The 21240-nt window shown below is 37.6% G+C and overlaps 1 protein-coding gene across 2 annotated transcripts in view; it reads right to left on the bottom strand.

The window, feature by feature from the left end:
* Positions 1-600: 600 nt before the first annotated feature.
* Positions 601-21240, bottom strand: part of LOC126236579 (uncharacterized) — a 39746-nt gene continuing 19106 nt past the window's right edge. The window contains exons 3-6 of one of the 2 annotated variants that reach the window (XM_049945994.1): positions 17695-17854; positions 16812-16967; positions 14758-14918; positions 601-2208 (exon numbers count right to left, since the gene is read on the bottom strand). In XM_049945994.1, coding sequence (XP_049801951.1) covers positions 1864-2208; positions 14758-14918; positions 16812-16967; positions 17695-17854 — 822 coding nt within the window. In that variant the 3' untranslated portion in view covers positions 601-1863. The remainder of the gene's footprint in view (positions 2209-14757; positions 14919-16811; positions 16968-17694; positions 17855-21240) is intronic. The other variant, XM_049945993.1, reaches the window with a different exon arrangement.

The following is a 21240-nucleotide window of genomic DNA, read 5'->3' as shown; positions in this document are numbered from 1 at the left end:
ATTGCAAAGTATTGCTGATATTTGAAGATTAATGTTTACAAGAAAATTTTCAGAACTCGCCATAAAATTACAATCAACATGAAAGATAAAGTTTACAAGTGTAGCTGTAAATGCTGATTTCAACAGAACAGAGAAAAGAATGCAGGAATTGTGACAAACACTGGCAACCTATAATTACCATAACATTACTATTCTTATTAATATCATTATTCAGCTAGTCAATTCTAATTCTTTTTTTGTGTAATGCACAAGCTGTAGTGAAAGGCTTCTCAAATGTTTGACTGGAAATGTGAAAACAGCAATGGTGTGTGTGTGTGTGTGTGTGTGTGTGTGTGTGTGTGTGTGTGTCACACACATGAGCATGTAAGCATATGGGCATCCGGACCACCACTCTTTTTTTACATTAAAAATGAGAAACTACACAGAAACATCCCTGATTTGCGAGAATTTTTTGCAATGGAAGAGTGGAAGAGAGAGGGGGAAAGGACAGGGGGGGGGGGGGGGTAGGGAGAGAGAGAGAGAGAGAGAGAGAGAGAGAGAGAGAGAGAGAGAGAGAGAGAGAGAGAGAGAGGGGGGGGGGGGGTGGGGTGGGGTGGGGGGGATACTTTGCAGTTTTTTAGATATTAGATACAAAAAGATGTATCAGAACACAGGCAACATGTGATATTTTACTTATCTCACTTAACTTCCAATATTTTTACAATACACAAAGTGAACTGTATAAACTGCAATGGTTTGCTGTAAAATTACCAATGAAAATAATTTATTTACAACCTTTTTATCAAATATTATAATACGTAATGCAGGTCTATTAAGTGTAATGTTGCAGGTGGTTCTCAATATCTGATCTCTTAACAAATTCATATTCACTTGAACAACCAAAGAAATTTTAGGAAAGGACACACAGCTCCACAATGTAATGTAATTGTTGAACATCACGACAACATGGTTGTAGCTGGTGCATCAGAAAATGAATTTTGTTTTTGCAATTGTTCATTTACATCAACTAGGATTTCGACTAGACCATTATGAAACATTTAATGTAACAACGGAATTGAAAAGCAATGTGTGATTTCATCCTGGCTGCAGGAACCGTTTTAATAATAATAATAATTATTAACTATTTAAACACACAAAACATGAAAAGTGGCTTTTTTTCAGACATTCACCTGAAAAGGAAATGGTAGAGTGAAAAATAATAATAATAATGGACATGCAGATAAAATACTAAGAATGCTGGAATGTATAGTACACACACAAAAATAATTACTACTCTTCATGCATCATAGTTTTCTTTCCGACTCCTTGCAATGCGTTAACAACTGCATAAGATGGGTTTCCAACAGTGAACATAAAACACATCCATTTTAATAATACAGTAGCGCGCAGCTCTGCACATGGCGCACAGTAGGGAGAAAATCCTCTGCTCCTTTACACCTCATTCACAACGTCCACCATATTCAAAATGTTAAAAAACTATCTGAGGAGTTTCATCATGCACTTTTCTGCACCATATTTTACACATTACATAAACCTATCGATCTGATGCCTGATGAAAGAGAAAATGACACTAACATTATGTACGGTGTATGTGACTGTTCCTTTTTACACCAATACGAGAAAGAAACTCAGGTAGAGATGTTTTGTTTTTGTGTGCTTTTTCTTTTACTTCAGTCTCTAATTTGATTTTATTTAGTAAGATACTAAAAAAATCACTTTACTGTATACTGAGATAATGAAACCACAATGGTACATTTTCCCTTGATACTGTGATACAATTAGAAAAGTTTACTTATGATTTGTGACTGGAACACTGTCTTACTATGAGTTTCAATAAAATTATTAGAAAATATTATACTTGTGTCACTTTTCTTCTCCAATTTTCGTTTTTTTTGCAGGAGGTTCTTCAAGACTGCTAGTCGTCTCATCTCCTTCCTCTGTATCTGCTTTAGAAATGCTTCCTCTCTTGTTGTTACAAGCTACAATTGCTGTTGCAATTGCAGCAGAATCGTTCGTGCCTGAATCTGTGGTAGCAACCGAGTCATTGGTTGTTTCATCACAAAGAGGTCCTACAGTTGGTGTTGAGGGTTTGTCTAGTGAGTCTTCTGTGAACGATGTAGTAGTATCATCCAGTGCATCAGCAGGCCCAGTTAAGTTTTTTCCGTTAGTCGAGTCTTGCGTGCTTTCATCAGAACTATTTTCCGGGTCCTGAAACGTATACATCACATTAGATTTCTTTACCTTGGCAATTTTTCCACCTCAAAACATATATGACACACACACACACACACACACACACACACACACAAAAACTGTGTGTACTGAATGTTCTCACACGTCCAGTAAAAAGCGTTTTTTTTTCTTTTTTTTTTTGGCAATGCTCCTTTGTACAACACAACACAAAATAATTAATTATCTGCAAGTCTGTGCAACAGAGATGACTGAATCCGTAAAACAACTATGTAAATAGGTCAGCAATTTTACAGTTAAATCTATACATTCAATGCATATTTCTTTCCCCTATTGGCATTTCAAGCAAACACTGCACATCTCCCAAGTCAGAGGTCAGCATGAGGAAAATAATATCACAAAAAAGTCACACATTTTATGTGAAATAACAGTATCCAACTAGGAACTAATTTTGTATTATCCTAAGCAATCAATAAACTGTGGTGAAACTGAATTATTATGCAACTAAAGTAAAGGTGTCAAGGTTGTTAAACATTTTTATGTGTGATTTTAAACCATTATCTCTCCTATGAGAAAGGCTGTATTTTCTGATTTCTGCCAACACAGTTCTCTACGATGAAGATGCTAATAATGTGGCATCAAAAATATACATACATTTGGGTGATAGAGTAATGTCGCCAGTAGTCAATGGATGGCAGGGCAATGCTCTTTTACCTGTGAAACTGCAGCTCTTAAGCACATGGCCGAGTTACCGCCAGTGCGGACACTCGTGGTCTGTTGGTGTGTACTCGAGTTCCTGGTTTGAAAGGTTAACACAATCTCTCCAAGGAAAATTTCAACTTGTCAGCACAAATAATCTGCATAAGATGAAACTGAATTATCAGTGGGGGTGTTGTAATATTACATAATGAAACGTTTACAATGCTTTACAGTTGTTCACTCTTACCCTGCCCACAGGAGGGGGAAAATCCATGCACCCTCCTAACACAGCCAACTGTAACTGTAACAACAAAGGGAGAGATGAATTATGTAGCTCATATCAGTACCAAGCTGCCAATACAATACACTGGTACTTTCAATACCAGAGTGGTGGGAAGCAAGATTTTATTGTGACAAAAAAAAAAAAAAAAAAAAAAAAAAAAAAAAAAAAAAAAGACTATGTGACTTACCAAACGAAAGCGCTGGCACATCGATAGACACACAAACAAACAAACACAAACATACACACAAAATTCAAGCTTTTGCAACAAACTGGTGCCTCATCAGGAAAGAGGGAAGGAGGGGGAAAGACTAAAGGATGTGGGTTTTAAGGGAGAGGGTAAGGAGTCATTCCAATCCCGGGAGCGGAAAGACTTACCTTAGGGGGAAAAAAGGACGGGTATACACTCGCGCACACACACACATATCCATCCACACAAGCTTGTGTCTGTATATGTGTGGATGGATATGTGTGTGTGTGTGCGCGAGTGTATACCCGTCCTTTTTTCCCCCTAAGGTAAGTCTTTCCGCTCCCGGGATTGGAATGACTCCTTACCCTCTCCCTTAAAACCCACATCCTTTCGTCTTTCCCTCTCCTTCCCTCTTTCCTGATGAGGCAACAGTTTGTTGCGAAAGCTTGAATTTTATGTGTATGTTTGTGTTTGTTTGTGTGTCTGTCGACCTGCCAGCACTTTCATTTGGTAAGTCACATCATCTTTGTTTTTAGATATATATACACACACACACACACACACACTGCTCATAGATCTGGCAGCAGCCCTTAGAATCTCATTACTTCCTGATCTTGGTGTCATTTCTTACAAGGGAATAGTATTCAAGAATCAACCACACAATAGTCTTATAAACAATATCTTTCGCAAGTATCCTGCGCTTACCCAGAGTTATTCTCTGAAACCTGGATGCCCCATCAGTTTACTTACTAATAATTCTACGTACTGCTACCATCGCAGGGTACATACTTATCCTGGTATTGCTGTACTAACTTTTTCAACTACTGAAAAACATGGGCAACGAGCTGTTTGAGAATAGTATGCCTTTGCTATGTAAATGAAATAGCCACAAATACAAGCTACATATTACACTAAGTTTTTCCAATTTCTTTCTCATGGGATAATGGAACTGAAAAACTTATATCAAATGAATGCTGTTGGAGACCCATTCTTTCATCGCTGCACACTTTCACATATCACAAATAAATGTTTCTTACACTTACAATTAAAACAGCTCCCACCACAGTATGCACTAAGCAATAGCCTAATGCAGTTTCGGCATATAATTAACTACTGAATATTAAGTATTTAAAGGCTTTTCAGTCTGAAGTGTTTTATAACTTAATAATCTTCTGTGATTGTAAATGCATAAAGGCTTGAATACGTCTGCTAATGTGTACCACCCTCAGTCATCTCAACGCTTGTTTGCATATACCTCTGGGTTTGAAAAATTACCCAATATTTAAAACGAAATTGTTCACTTGTATTGCTTTCCGTAATTACACCAAATTTCAGATGTATAACAATCAACGAAATTTTGAAGAAATTTGGAGGAGAGCCTGAAAATAAAATTGTGACTGAAAAAGAAAATTAATTTTTCAATTTTGAATCAGTTTCAGGAGTTGAAACTGACACAGAACCAAAATGGAGTTATTCACCAAAAACTAGAGTAGACTTCTCAATTTTTGCTGAAGGAGGTCATGATCTGAAGGTCTCAGATCTTTGGTTGGTTGATTGGTTGAGGGAGAGATGGACTGAACCACAGGGTCATCAGTCGCTTTTTCCAAATTCAAACAGGTTGTGGAGTAAAACCATTCCACAAAGGAGTCTGGGAAGTAAAAAAGGCAGAAAACTAACTGGGAAACACAATGAAAAAGAAAACAAAAGAGGCAAGACAAAAGGGGAGAATGTGCAAAAATAAGAAAAAAGCAGTAGGAGGTATTAAAAGATTGTGGCAGTTGGCCAAGGCTGCCTGATCGCAAAAAGAAAAAAAGGATGAGCCAGCCACTCTGCAACACACTAAAATCTCCACCCTAAAAGACAAGGTTAGAGGAACACAGGTTGGGAAAAGACGAACATTAAGGCAAACAAAAAAAAAGTGACTTTCAGAATATATAACAACTCTACCTTATTTGCAACATGAGGAATTTTTTGTAATATGCAACAGTAGCACTTCTTCACAAATAAAAAAAACCTTTCTGAAGACACATTTGAAAAAACAATTGTTCTGAAAATTAATGTATAAGCAATTCATCCCACATATGTTTTACAAAGACTTTGAGCAACAAAGGTTTTTGGATTTATGCAGTGCTTATTTATGTAGTAACAGACCAGCAAAATGATAGTACTTTTATATGCAATCATTTATTTGCAGGAAATATTTCTCACTAGCACCTCACATAGAAGACTTCAAGGGTAGTCACTATGAAAACTGTGCTCTAGTCTGAGGGGTAGTTAAACAGTTTGTAATATGAAACCAGCAAACTTTCTGGCATGGAAGTCCAGAACTTTCAAAGATAGTTACATCCTTCGTGAGTTAATGTTGAGTAACTTAATACAGCAGGAAAGTGGAGACTGGGGTTCCAATTGCGTATTTGTTTATAGTTTGCCCACATTCACGCAGGATAGACAAATGACAGGAAGAGACAATACCATTATCCGTATCAAACAAGAAAACTGTGCAAGAGAGAAATTTAGACAGTATCATACAAAAAAAACTCAACCCAACACAACTAGTACATTTAAACTTCTCGAAAAAAGTTTTACACTACCCTAATGATTTTAGTTGTTCACTGTTCCCAACTGGGCATGCTTGGGACCAGTTGTTGTTGCAGGAACACTCCTCCCCCTGCTCCAAAAACCTTGCTTGGAATCTTACCCCAACATATTCTGCTGAGCCCTTACTGGAGAGTGGGAAGGCTTGAGAAGCAAAATCGGAAAGATCTCACAGGTGGATGTTACAATTTTGCAATGCACGGGGTAGACCTACACAGTATGTTATCTGGTGCTAGATTTTAATTTCGCACATGAGCAGCTGCTAGATTTTTGCCCCCTTTTCAGTTTTGATTTCATGCCCCCCCAAATCCAAGACCACAAACGTTTAAAGATATGCGGGCGAATATTTACTGTCCTGCCTTTCCATATACCACGGATACTTAAAACCATAAATAGACTGAACAGTTTATTTTCACCACACCTTTTACTGGTTGTTTTCATGGGTGATTCTGTTACTTATTGTTGTTACTGGTAAGCAAAAGCTTTGTCCCAGTCTTCATTTGACTGTAGTTACATATAAAACTTTCAAGATAGTCCAGATATAATGGCTGACTAAGTAGTGAATGAAATTCAAACTAAAGTTTGTCTCACTAACATGTATACTAATGTACATTGGTATGAAAACTGATGTTACTGGTAAAGGAGAATCAATTTTAATGCAGTCTGTGCAATGTAGCCTATCACAAAGAGAAAAATGAGAGGGTAAATTGACATAAGTTTGATAATGTATAAAATGCATGTTTGACCATAAAATGCATGTTTGACCATCAGCTGACAGTCAAGCATGCATTTTATACATTAGTTGACAACTGATCATAGTCACCTTCCAAAAAATGTTCAGGATGGGATAAGACTGTAAGGAAGATTTTTGGAGCAGCAGGAGGAATATAATGTTGTTGATGTGAATCCATTGGTATGTTTTAACGCACTCAATCAGTAATCTGTAAACAAACTGAAATGAATTTGGAGAATACATTTCAAAACAAATATTAATGATTGTACAAGACATGACTGAAAATGATATTTATTGTGGAACTTTAGCATTGCAAGTATTTGTCCACTTGATGGTAATAATTAAATCAATGTCATATGTTTAACTTCACAGTCAACACCCACCACAGTTGTAGAACTTTACACGCTAACAAGCTCTGCATATGGGTAGAGAGTGAAAGAATGGATGACAAGATAAAACGAACTAGTCAGGTTGTTTATGGCAACAAAAATTTAACTGTGATGATATTCTCGGAATAAATAGCATGAAAAGGAAAAGAAAGAAATATAGTAGGAGAACATGGACTGGAAGAAAGGAATTAAATGGGCAGCCATCTGGAAGAATTTTGAACGGAGCACCATTTCATCATTGTTTAATTTAAACTTTGTTTAAAAAATCATGAAACTAAGTTGTATATTTGGAATACTCCTACAGACAGTGCACAGCTTCATGTAGATTATACAAAGCTAGAATCAAACAATGGAAAATCCAGGATGGAATAACAAAAATATTACGAAAACAATACATTGCTACTCACCATATAGAGATGTTGAGTTGTGCAGACAGGCACAATAAAAACACTGTTATACAGGTACATTTGAGCTTTTGCTTAAGTGTCTTCTTCTGAAGTAGAAACACACACACGCACACACAAAAGTACACATCTCACACACACATGAGCACTGTCTCTGGCTGTTGTGCCAGATGGAAACAGCAATCTATGGATGGTGGGTGTAAGAAAGAGGCTGGGGCGGGGACGAGGAGTGTACCAGGATTGGGAGGGGAAAGGTACAGTGCTACTTGTGGGAGTATGCAGGAACATAGCGGGCACAGGTTAGGCCTGCTAGGTGCAGTAGGGAGGTGTGACGGGGGGTCAAAGGGAGCGGAAAAGTAGAGGACAGTAAAAAGACTAGTGGATACGTTGGTGGAATACAAGGCTTTGTAGTGCTGGAGTGGGAGCAGTGTTGGTGATAGGAGGATAAGGACAGGAACTAAAAAATGTTGAGGTCAGGAGGATTACAGGAACATTGGATATATTATGTTTCCATAATTCCCCTGTCCTTCACCTGCCCATATCACTTTACCTACTCCAACTCCATCACTACACAGACTTCTTTTACTCCACCAACACACCCACCAGTCTTTTACCCCCTCTGCTTGTCCCCTTTTTCACTCACCCCCACCTCCATACCTATGACCTGCACCTAGCAGCTTTACCCTGTCCTACCAAGTCCCTACATGTTCCCACAAGCAGCTCTGTACTTTCCTACTCTCCTCTACCCCTGACTGGCCACCCTCCCCTCTTCTGCCCCTCTTACCCCCACAGCAAACAGATTGCAAATCAGGTGCAGTTGCTGTATGCAGTCCAGCCTCAGTGGCTGGAAATTGCTCATGTGCAAGAGTTACATTTCTATGAATTTGTGTTTTCTGCTTTAGAAGAAGGCCTTTTGGCTGAAGGCTCCAATATTTAACAGTCTTCCTGCTGTGCCTGCCTGCAACTCAGCAACTCCAATATATGGTGAATAAGCAATCTATACTTTTCACAATATTGTCATTATGCAAGGGTAGGATAGACATTTAAAAACCACAAATAAAACTGCAAACCATTTCCAGGGGATTTAATTTTACTGATCATGAACTGCAGTTTAAAACCGGAGAAATTGCAGAAAGGCAGGAAATTAAGCTGACGGGACTTATATAAATTGAAAGAACTAGTGGTAGCTGTGAGTCTTTAAGGCAGTATTAGCAAAGACTGACTGAAGCATAGGGGAAAGGAATACAATGGAAGATGGATGGGTATCTTTGAGACATGGAACAGTATAGGCACCAGATGATTAAATAAACAAAACAATTAGGCCCAACAGAATTCGATAATACACAATGTACTGAATTGTATTGACACGAAGAGAAAATATAAGAGAGCATCAAATGAAGCATACGAATATAAAATACTGAAAAAATTACAGCGGAGTGGATAGAGGAAGAAATGCAATGTTTTACAAGCAAGTATGACTATGGGATGCTGTCTGCAGCACAATTAGAAAGACCTTTGAAGGAAGAGAAGTATCTGTATGAATATCAGGAGCTCAGTTGGCAAGCCAGCACTATGCAAAGAAAGTGAAGCTGAAAGGTGGAAAGAATGTATAAAACAGTTACACAATGGAAACAAATCTAAAGACAATATTATAGAAAGGGAAGAGTAAGTACAAGATGATAAGGTAGGAGATACGAACACGTAAGAAGAAACTGACAGAGCTCTGAAAGACCTAAGTTAAAACAAAGCATCTGGAATACATAAAATTTCCTTTGGTATTACTGAGATCCTTGGAAGAATATACCATAGCAAAATTACACCACCTAGTATGCAAGTTAATGAGTCAGGTGAAATATCCACAGACTTCAGGAAGAATGCTGTAACTCCAACTCAAAAGAGAGCAAGTGCTGACAGCAGGGCTGTAGCCAATCCCCATGTTGTTTTATCTGAACACTGAGTATGCAGTAAATAAGACCAAAGAAGAAATGAGGAGTTACAGTTCGAGAATAAAAAATAAAAACTTTAGGATTTATTGACGACATTGAGAATGTCAGAAACGGCAAATAATCTACAGGCAACTGGAATGAACAGTATCTTGAAAAAAGTTTGAAGATGAAAATAAAGAAAAATAAAACAATGGAATATAGGCTAACAAGGAGAGACCTGCTGTGGTGTGATTGAGTTTTTGAAACTATCTATATGGTGATGTATCACACTGCAGCCATTGACCCTGTTGGGCCCTTGTTTGTGAGTAATTGAAAAAAAATTAATAACAACAATAATAAAATAAATAATAATCAGAAGTTTGTGTGACATTCAGCAGCGTTGAAAAAGTTGCATTATAGAGTCTGGTTGCATGGTATACTGGATAGGATAACAGCTATGCATAAAGGAGGTTATGGGTTCAAATCTCTTTCATCTGCGTTATTTTGTCCATAGTGCAATTAAGTATTTAGGTTATGTTTTAAATTCTCGTATGACTATTACTGTGCAAAAAATAGCACATCTGGTAACAAAAATACATTTTTTTAGATCATTTCACAAACATAGATAAGTTATTAAGTGTTTTGTTTTTTAACTTATTTGAATTTTCAAATAATTGGATATTGTAATAGATAAATATTATTCAATTCATATTCACAAAAATTCCAATTGGAAAAAGAATGATATAAAGAAAAAATGGAACACATGAATATGTTCATTCGGTGATTAAAATGACGTGACAAAGGAATAGAAATAAAAAATTACTTTTAAACCAGTAACTGAATAAAAATAATAATTAAAGTAATTTCGATAAAGATTTAAACAAAATTGTGCATCTGACGACATTAGAACCTGCAACCTCCAGCATGTGAAGATGTTATCCTATCCATTATACCACACAACCAGACTTTGTATTGCAACTTTTTTAACCCTACTGAGCGTGACATACAATTCCGATTTTTTTTCCCATCAATTACTTGCAAATCAGGCTGAATGGCTACCGTGTGGTACCCGGGATCTCAACCCACATCACCATAGTTTAAAAAAGTCGATTGCACCACAGGGGACTTCTTTTTGTAAGTAAATCTGGTGATGCTGCAAGAATTAGATTAAGAAATGAGACACTAAAAGTACAGATAAGTTTCTTATTTGGGCAATAAAATGACTGGTTATGGCCAAAATACAGAAGATATAAAATGTAGACCTGCAGTAGCAACACAAGCATTTCTGTAAATGCTGAATTTTTGTATGAATGTTAGAAAGAAAATGCTATGGGTTGCACTGCAAAAATGTGTAGTTTTGTTTTCTTTCTTGCAGTTAGATTTAACTATGATAGCAGACATTTAAACCAGTAGACAAATTTTTTCTTCCTTATATATTATTTCTCCTTATATACAATTTAAAACAAAAATTCTATCCACAACTATATGCTGTTCCGTCTTTTTTCTCACAGTTGGTTTTAGCAGAAAACAGAATTGTATTTATGGCTTATCAGCTTATAATTAGAATACTACTACAAAATCTGAATTGTTCACTAATTATTAACCGTATCCACTTGCAGATTAAAACTATGCAAAATACTGTCTATGAAGTTACTATCCCCACAGACCCAGCACCAGGAGAGGTCTCTCATATCCTGTATACCAACAAACCCAACCAATTTACCTATTTATTTTAAGCAGCTTCAATTCCCAATCTAGGTTTTGTTGGAAGTAATGATAAACAAGTCATGATTAGGGAGAGGGTGAAGGAGATGGACAAAGAGATGGGACAAAGGAGACTAGGACATATATCCACTTAACATACATATCTAGTCATTGCAAAGGATTACCAAGTTCAGTAGTTTAATAAAAACTGCAAGTGTTAGGAAGTCTTTTCTGGAGGTATTTATCTTGTCATTGCACGGAAGTGAAACATGGACAACAGACAATTCAGACAAGAAGATACAAGCTATTGAAATGTGGTTATACTGAAGAATTAGAAAGACTGGATGTGTAGATTGAATAAAAAATAAGGAGGCACTGAAATGAAATTGTGACACAACTTGACTACAAGAAGGAGTCGCTTGATAGGACACATCTGAGGCAGTAAGGATTTGTCAATTTGGTAATGGAAGAAAGTGCTGGATGTAAAAATTGTGGAGGGAGACCAAGGCAGACTGAATACTGTAAGCAGGTTAAAATGGAAGTAGGCTGCAGTAGTCAGAGAAAGTGCAAAAGGCCTGCACAGGGTAGATTAGCATGAAGAGCTGCATCAAACCAGTCTCTGGACTTACGACCAGAACTACATCACCATCATTCATTAGACAAAGCAGTCCACCAAATATAGACTTCGTTGAATTTTAAATTTGATGATGGAAGTTAATTTGAAGTAGAATAATTAAAGTAGCAACACAGTTTGTTTCAACAGGTAACAAGCATACTGAAACACAAGAGTAGAATACAATGTTAAGCATGTAACATTTCAAATTAGCTACTGGCATGATAATCTACTATACAGGGTGTATATGCCGATAAAGGGGGGGGGGGGAAGATTTTTCCTGGATTTCCCAGTTAAAAATATACTTTTCCCTGGGTGAAAATGCACATTTTTCAGGGTGAAAATACATTTCTCCAGTTAGGTGACAATATACTTACTTTCCCTTGGAACTGTAAAACTTACCATCCTTTGAACGGTAAAGGCTTTATACACCGGCAAAGAACTTCCCCGTGCTTCAGGAACCAAAACCCAGCAGACAGACAAACATTTCTTGTAAAGATATGATGTGTAACAACATATACGCTGCATGGAAGTATAAATATGAATTCCCCCAAATCCAGCACATTAGTTTCTGAAGCACTGAAATCGAGACTGCGATGCATTTTTATCAGCCAATCATAGCTCATGCCATCTATCTCGCCAGCAAATGACAGCAGATATTCAGAGCATATGACACTTGATGATGTCAACCAATAGCAACATCACTATTAAATAGCTTGAACACTCAAATATGAAAGGTTCATGGTTTAAATTAATATACATACAGTATAGCTACAAGAAAAGCTAAGCTTTCACATATAACATCGGGCTTTTTTGTGTATGTAACACTTTAGATGCGTCAAACACGAATGTGCCCATAAAATTTTAGATGATGACATAATTGTCTGGTCTTCTAAGCCTTTATTATTATTATTATTATTATTATTATTATTATTATTATTATTTTGAAGTGGCTCGTCCTCAAAGTGTTAAGTTTTGAATGAGAGTAGTACTTGTGTGACTAAGGAAATTCATTGCATGTTCTCACACACCTAACATAATTCATCTTGCATAAAAGAAAATTTACTTTGAAAGTAACGCTTCTCAAATCACCATTCGCAATATTTCCCCGCAACCTGTTAGAAATAGGTTTGTTTGAGCAATTTCCAGAGTTCACCAAAAGACAGGCATTACTGCGTATGCGCAGCTACGATGACATAGTAAGCCAGTGTTTGCTGTTTGTTCTGCTCATTCATCCTTCGCTGCATTTCTAATTTGGAATTTTGTATGTAGTGGGACAACTACATCACATGACCCTATGCAACAGTACGCTGGGTTGTTTGGAGGAGTACTTAGGATAATTGTTTTAACATATCCTATCCAAATAAGGAATGCAAAGCTAGAAAGCAGTCCTTGGACTAGTCTCCCCCCCCCCCCCCCCAAACTCTGCTATATTGTTATGTAGCATTTCATGTCAAATTTACATCCACACAGTACTGCAAAAAGCTAGTAAGAAGGAGTACAAATTTCTTGCAAAAATAAAAAAAGACAAGTTAGTTATATACACCAGAACGAAGAACAGTAAGCTTTTCGTGACTTTGTCAAAGTGTGCAAAAAATAACAATGATGGTACTTGAGAAGTCAAGAAACTGTATAACTGGCAGTTTATATTCTACTCCAGAAGTGAATATAAAGCCTTGTGGGAAGTTACAATGATAAGACAGTGTGTACTCTCAATTTATAATTTGCGGAAGAATGTCAAAGGTCGCAAACCAACAAAAGTAACTTCATTGTTCCACAAAGCAGTTAATGTTTGACTACCAACAACATGAAAATAAAATAAAATTGGAAAACTGAAACTGGTAACATGTTTTAGTCTTCTGTAATTATATGAATGTATTTTAATTCATTTGGTAGCTCCCAGCCACTGAAATCTCTCGTTTTCATTTAATGTGAGAGCTGTAAACTAAGAGAGAACAGCAAAATCGTGACATGTACATGCAGGTCACATGGAGAATATGCCCTACCACCACTGACTGCTCCGTGCATGTGCGAAACTGACACTTTGGATACGCCAGAAAAAATTTTTCCAAATGACACCTGGCTGCTCATTGCTACTGCTCAAATGGCCAACAGCCAAACTTCCAGTAGCAAGAAGTGGGAGAAGGCCCTGCTCATATGCAACTTCAGTTCTGCGCATGCACGTAAGCCCACTGGCAACTGCTCCAATCAATCTACTTTAAACAGTTGTGACACCACACTCTTCAAAATCAGTTTGTTATTACTAAGTATTGTATAGTCTTCATCCCAAAGTTCTTGACACATTTTGCCGTGTGCTTGTACATGAACTGTGTTTTATAGTTGTAAATGGCGCATTTTCTCCATAACTTATGTTTTACATTGGTGATTTCCTCTTGTTTATGTTTTGCTGCTGCAGTATTATTCTGCAGAAGCAGGTTAAACTAACATTCTTTGTTAGAGTATCAGTTCTTACCACTCAAAATTATAAAAATTTAACTCAATACTAAAACAATGAAAAAATTCCCTGATTTTTCCCTCTTTTCTCCTAGATCAAAAAATTCCCAGGTTTATCCCAAATTTCCCAGTTATCTAGGGGCAAATACACCCTGACTATAGGAATCTACTGTTCTATCATGTGCATCTGTTAGTTTACCTATAGCAACCAGCAATTGACCTGTATCTTCAGTAAAGCAATGCACCTTTTCATCACTCCTAAACTGTATCAGATTGGTTTGAGAGAAACATTAAATATGTAAGTGTGGTTGTCTGGCACCTCAGTTCACCTGACCTAAATCATACTGAGAACACCTGGAAGGTCTTCAGCAAGATCAAACTTCACACATTATGGGCAATTTTTGTTTTCGTGTGCTGCCTTGATAAGAAACAGACATGCCATCTGTAGTTGCAATACATATTCTTGCTGTACAATCAATCCTACATCAAGGGTAATGTGAAGAGCATCAATGAGGAATTATACAGGAGAATAAAATTATCACTGCACATAAATGATGATCTGAAATATGACAAACATGTACCTGTGTTTTAAGAGTATCCCCATTTTTTTCTTCATGATTCGTAGTTCCATTTTCGTGTGGACCTGGCATCCCATCTAGAAGCTCTGGTTTCATTTCCGAAACAACATAGTGTGTCCATAGGGCCAGTTCTACTTGATGTGGATTCCAGGTACCGTTATTACCTGCAACAAAGATGTAATAGAAAGGTAACATTGAGTCACAAATATGGTATTTGACTGTTTTCTGGAAATTATCTTACATGGTTAATTATGACGACATTTTTGCTCCTAAAATTCTTTTTTCCTTCGTGAATTTCAATTTTTTAAAAATATTTTTAAGATATTCAAATATTTTGAAGGGCCACAAACACACTCCCTTTGAGTTATGTGACTGACTTTACTGGCTAGCACGGTGCTCCTATTGTCAAAAAAGCTCATTCACAACAATAACTTGTTTTGGAATTTACATTTCTGGGTTACAAATGGTTCATAGTACCATACAGTACATCTATAAAAATTCTGAAAAATTGTTTTTGAGTATTCCAAAGAATGAGAAGATGCATTAAATCTGGCTGCAACTCACTTGCAGAGATCCAACTGAGATAGTGGTCACTATGTTTCTGTGAAGATAACATTGATATAAGTAAACACTCCATATGAAAACATCACTTTTAACATAATAGATAGCATGCTGGACAGCTACTGTGACATTCACAAGATCATTCGTTATTATTATTGTTATTATTATTATTCATGTTCATTTTGCTTTTTGTACTACTGTCTCCTTACTTTATTCACAATACGGTTAGGTAAGAACTTCAAATTATATACATCAAATACATTTTAATTTCTATTTTCATGTATTAACTTCAATTTAAACCTGATCAATTTGAGATGAATCACAAGGATGGTGTTGTGAAACTGTAGTTCATACATGATATAACTCTTATTCTGCAGAATCTGGCAAATCATTTAACAACTACCGACTACATTATTCTTTCCAAACAAATTGTTGTAAACAATTTGCCACTTCCAACCGTCTCCACTGAGACTGTTGTAAAGCTGTACGATTTTTACGAAAGAAAACCTGAACACTGCTTGGGATCTATGAGCAAATGTTAGAAGACCAGGGAATTATAATACAGTGAAAGTTGGTCCCATTTAAGCACTTTTAAATCATAGAATTTTAGTAGCAGTTACGTATGCAGCAGAACAACAAACACTTTAAGGTTCTGTTGCATCAACTGCATATTTTACTGACAATTTCCTGGTGATATAATTAATGACCTGAAGGAACTGAAGAATTGTAATGTACAAAGCTGCTGAAGGCCAACTCAATGATGCTCTGCAGTTCCACAAGTGTTATTACGCTATCTGAAAATTTTAAAACAGAGGAAAGTAGTACCTCAAAAACAGTAGTAGCACTGGTAACAACCACAGTAGTTAACAATCAGAATGATCTGAATTTTTTTTGTTTTATTGAGCAGGCTCTCATAAGTTGCATGGTTGTTCAAGCAAATAATCCAGTTCCAGATTTCCCCAATCTTAAGACAATTCTGTGGGTTATTGATGTGTCACAGTACTTTTGTGCAGTTTTCACATGTCTTACTTCTGGCATACAAAAATTCCAGGTAGTTTTCGAAGAACGAAGAGACCATAAACACATCTACTTCTGGAAGGTAGTCACTATCAGCCTTCACAAAACTCTTTTCCACTGTTACAAGTTGTACATGTGTTTTCCATTACTAAATAACTAAACTGTGTCCAGAAAAAAATATGGAAAAATCACTAGAACTTCAGCTAACACTCCAACACACATATAGCTTTGTCTTAATCCTAGCCTATGACATCACTATAGCTTCAGCCAATAAAGGAGTGCTTGCAATCAATCATGTTGTCAAATCTTTAATTACACAAAAATAACATTTTGTGTGAATATTGACCACAAATGCTATTGGAATATTATAATAATTCAGAATAATAAGAATCCAAAACATATTTTTAAGAGAGGAAAATATCATACAGACAACAGTCACAAAATTGCTATTAGGATATGTTTCTCCAATTAACACATACTTTCTTTATTCAGCCTTTCAACTGCATTCTGTATGTGTTGGACAAAGTTGAGGTACTCCTTCGTTGTGTAATCAATTCCTTCAATTTCAGGAATTGCCATTAGACATTCATCTGCCATAAAGGGAGCCTGGTCTGGAGCTACAGCTGCTAACAGAGCTACAACAAAAGCAAAATGGAAAACAGATTAGGGACAATTTGAAACATTAAATTAATGGAATGAAATTGCAGCAGAGTGTTCGAACTGTGACTTAGCTCAACACATTCTTTTTTAATAATTCCAAAGTGAAATAATCCATAATACAGGAAAAAAAGAAAACAAAATAACTATTCACTATGTATTTTGCACTAGGACAATCCTACAGGAACAACTCACCTCCCTGTATACATGCAAATGAGTCTATCAGTCATTACTCACAACTAAACAGAATGTTAAAGCGTGAGTTGGGCTGGTTTAGTACGGATTAAAACCAGATTCAAGTGCAAGAAATATTTGACATGTTTCAACCCACTACTGATTCTGCTGTTTTGCACACAGTTTGGTGTCCATTGTCCAACAAACAGAAACCAATACCATCACAGTTTTTCTTTCTCCAGTAAAAAAAAAAAGAGTAACAAGTTCTTACATAAGATGCCTCTTTTTTAAATCCTTTCTATACTGCTTAAGGAAATATTTCTTGTGCAGCAATAAGTCACCATCTTCTCACACGACTTTGGTGAGAACTAAAAACAAAAACTTAAACTGACTAATTTGTGGAACAACTTCTATGACTGAGGGAGGTACATATTTTGACATTTTTGTTCGACAATTCTCATGCACAAGACACAAGGAGATAAAGAATGACATCTCACTAATCTAAAGATTGACTAAAAAAATTACACATACCTGAGGCCATTGTTGTCCCTACCCCCTTCAAGTTACTCAATGTTGTAATTGCAGACTCGAGATTAGGCAATTTCCGAAATGCCTTTCTGGTTTCCAGCATGACAGCACGTGGAGTGTTAACTTTCACCAGATATGACAGTTGCGGGTAGAATTTTCCCCGCTAAAAGAAAAAAGTGACATATAAAAGTATGCATATTACATGGCATGCAAAAGTCTTATAGTTTCATGTAATACATTACAAAATAAGGGGACACAGTGCATCTTTGCCACAAACACAAGTGCATTTTCACTTTAAAACACTGCAAATGCTTGTGGTATTTCTAAATACATTATTTCAATGTCCCTCCATTCATAATGCATGGAGGAGGGAGGGGGAGGGACAGGGAGAGGGATGGAGGGGAAGGGAGAAAAAATTAAAATTTAATTACCTATGAACCAAAACAACACTATTTCTCAACAAAATTTCCAAAAATTATATGTTGTTAATCACAATTTCTTGAGAACTAGAAATTTTTTATATTCAAACCTATTTTTTGGTATCTTGTATTTAAAAAAAAACCCAACACTTCAGTGTTCAACTTCTTTAACACTACAGCAACACCCAAGTAAATGAATAGGTGCTCAGGCAATTCAACTTCCTCTTGGGAATGAATCAATAGCAGCCTCAAATGTCGTAGGATAGGTACTGGTAGAATGAAATACTTTTGGATTGAAGGAGACCCCTCACCAAAAAACATTACTCACAGAGCCATTGATAGCTACACACACACACACACACACACAAAAAAAAAAGAAAACCGGCTAGATTTTGGAGTAATCTCTCTCTCTCTCTCTCTCTCTCTCTCTCTCTCTCTCTCTCTCTCTCTCTCTCATGCCCTACATAGATGGTGCCAGATAGACACACCGGCTAGCCGGCTAGAGCTGCAATTCAGCAAGTGGACTAGGTTGTGTTCAGTGGGTGGGGTTGGTAGTGGGAGAGAGAGGCAAGAAGTAGGGAGAGGGTTGGAGTGGGTAGCTAGCAGATCGAGGGGGGAGGGAGAGCGCGCAGCTGGTTTGCCAGCTAGTAATGTGAGAGGAAGGGGTGAGAGGTGCACAGGCTAGACATGTGATGCACGGTTGTCAGAGCTGGTATGGAGCAGCGCACACTGAAATGAGCTGGGGACATGAAATGGGAGGAGCTGAGAGGATGGAGGAAGGGGATACTGTTAGCAGGAGGGTGCAGGGACTACAGGTTTCTGGAGATTGAGGCTAAGACGATTATGGGAGCAAAGGATGTGTGGCAAGGATAATTGCCATCCATGTAGTTCAGAGAAACTGGTGGTGAGAAAAAGGATCCTGGTGGCTGGAATGTGAAGCAGCCATTGAAACTGAATCTATTATGCTCAGCCACATTTAGTGTCACTGCTTGATCAACTTTGCTTTTGGCAACAGTTCGGTTGTGGCCATTCATCCAGGTGGACAGCTGGTTGGTACTCGTGACATAAATGCTGTGCAGTGTTTGCAGCAGAGTTAGTGTATGACATCGCTGCTTTCACAGGTGACCCGGCCGTGATGGGGGTAAGATAAACCTATGACGGGGTCGGAGTATGAAGTGCTGGGATATGATTCTTGTGGCAAGGGGTTGGCATAGGGATGGACTAGGATGCTGGGTGTAGTTGAATTGGCGTAAGTTAATCCCTGACAGGGGCTGAGTGTGGCAGCTTCACGGATCTAGCTCAACCAATAACATGACACTATTTTGTAAACATCTCTATGGCAAAGCCTCCTATTGTCATAGATCCATACATGGCTGCTGTTTCAACCTGCAGCTGTTAGCACTTCGCAGCTGAAAGCTGACAAAATCAGTACGAGCCGTCGGGATCTTCTTATGCCATCTCAACTACAGGCTGAGTTGGTGACGGAACACAAATTTTAGTAGGGGTGAGAAGGATGTTGGGTAGGATGTCCTTCATTTCAGGGCATGTGAAATATAACAGCCTGATGAAGGATGTGGTTCAGCTGTTCCAGCCCAATGTGTGATATTATTGGGTGATGAGAGGGGCACTAGGTCAAAGCTGATTCTTGAGGACAGTAACAGGATTCGTGGCGTTTGTGGATACCCACCTGTGAAGGCCTTTGGAAGACCTTCAGCCTACTGGGCAAGAGAGTTATCGTCACTGCAGATATGTCGTCCATGGGTGGCTACTCTGTGTGGGAGGGATTTTTTTCGCGTGGATGGGATGGAAGCCATTGAAATTCAGGTACTGTTGATGGTTAGTTGCTCTAATGTGGACAGAGATGTGAATCAAGCCATCAGAGAGGTGGAAGTCAATGTCCAGGAAGATCGCAAGTTGGGTTGAGGAGGACTAGATGAAGTGGGTGGGAAAGGTGTGCCTTAGCCATGCAACCACAACATGAAGCTATTGTCAATGAACCAGAACCAGACTAGGGGCTGGTAATTTAGGGAGACTAGGAAGGGTCCCTCGAGATGGCTCAAACAGATTAGCATATGAGGGTGCCCTGCAGTTGCCCTTGACTTATAACTTCCCTTCAGACAGAAAAGTAGTTGTGAGCCTGGACAAAGTTGGTAAGGTGTATAAGGAATGAGGAAGTGGGTTTGGAGTCCAAACACTGTTCGGACGGGTAGTGTTCAATAGTGTCAAAGCAAGGGGTATGAGGGATGATTAGTATCTTTGAAGTGCAACGATAGGTTCTGGGCAATTGGTTGGAAGTGTTGGTCAATGAGAATGGAAATTCTTTCAGTGGACAGCTATAATGGTGCATCCAAGATTATTGGGTGGGAAGTTTGGTGAGCATGTTGACAGTGGGTGTGCAGGATGTTGTTGGGGTGAGGAGGGAGACGGACTCAGGGGAGAGGTTCTGGGAAGGGCCCATGGATTACAATAAGGACTGGAGGTTATATTGGGGTTCTGGGATGGGATGACTATGGAAGAGCTGGTAGGTGGCGAAATACAATGTTCCATTAAAAACATACTATAGGAAATCATAGGGGTCCCTTCATCATAAATGTTGACATTAAAAAGCGTTCTGCTTCTGAAAAAGATTGAGACACACTGTCGTACTTATATTAATAGATGGCACTAATTGTATATCAATAGATGGTACTAATTGTAAGTATGTGAAATGGGGCCTATAATGCAAACATGACCTCTTTGCATCTGTGATTCGTATGTTTCAGAGAACCTATATAAAGTAAGAAGCTGATAAAATTACCCATAGTTTGAAAGCATGTGACTGGTGATGGAAGTGTTGATAAAAACAGTGAAAACTATTTATTTAAATGAAGATCCAGAAAGAAGCAATCACAGAATTTTTCACAACAAAGAAGCAGATTGTGGTACACTATCAAAAAAATTGTTACACTAAAATGACAAAATGAGCTCAATTTAGGAAAGATGAGTGAAAAACTGTGGCCATGTAGCTAATAAATCCTAATACTCAAATTTACAACATTAACCCTACTGTTCTGTTTGGGTCTTCAAAATCCAAAATTGTTATAACTTTTGTTAATCATCATTTAAATACCAAGGTAAGTTTATGAAATTC

This window comes from Schistocerca nitens, chromosome 2, assembly GCF_023898315.1.
Source record: "Schistocerca nitens isolate TAMUIC-IGC-003100 chromosome 2, iqSchNite1.1, whole genome shotgun sequence".
Taxonomy (NCBI): Eukaryota; Metazoa; Arthropoda; class Insecta; order Orthoptera; family Acrididae; genus Schistocerca; species Schistocerca nitens.
This window is presented reverse-complemented; position numbering and strand designations above follow the sequence as displayed.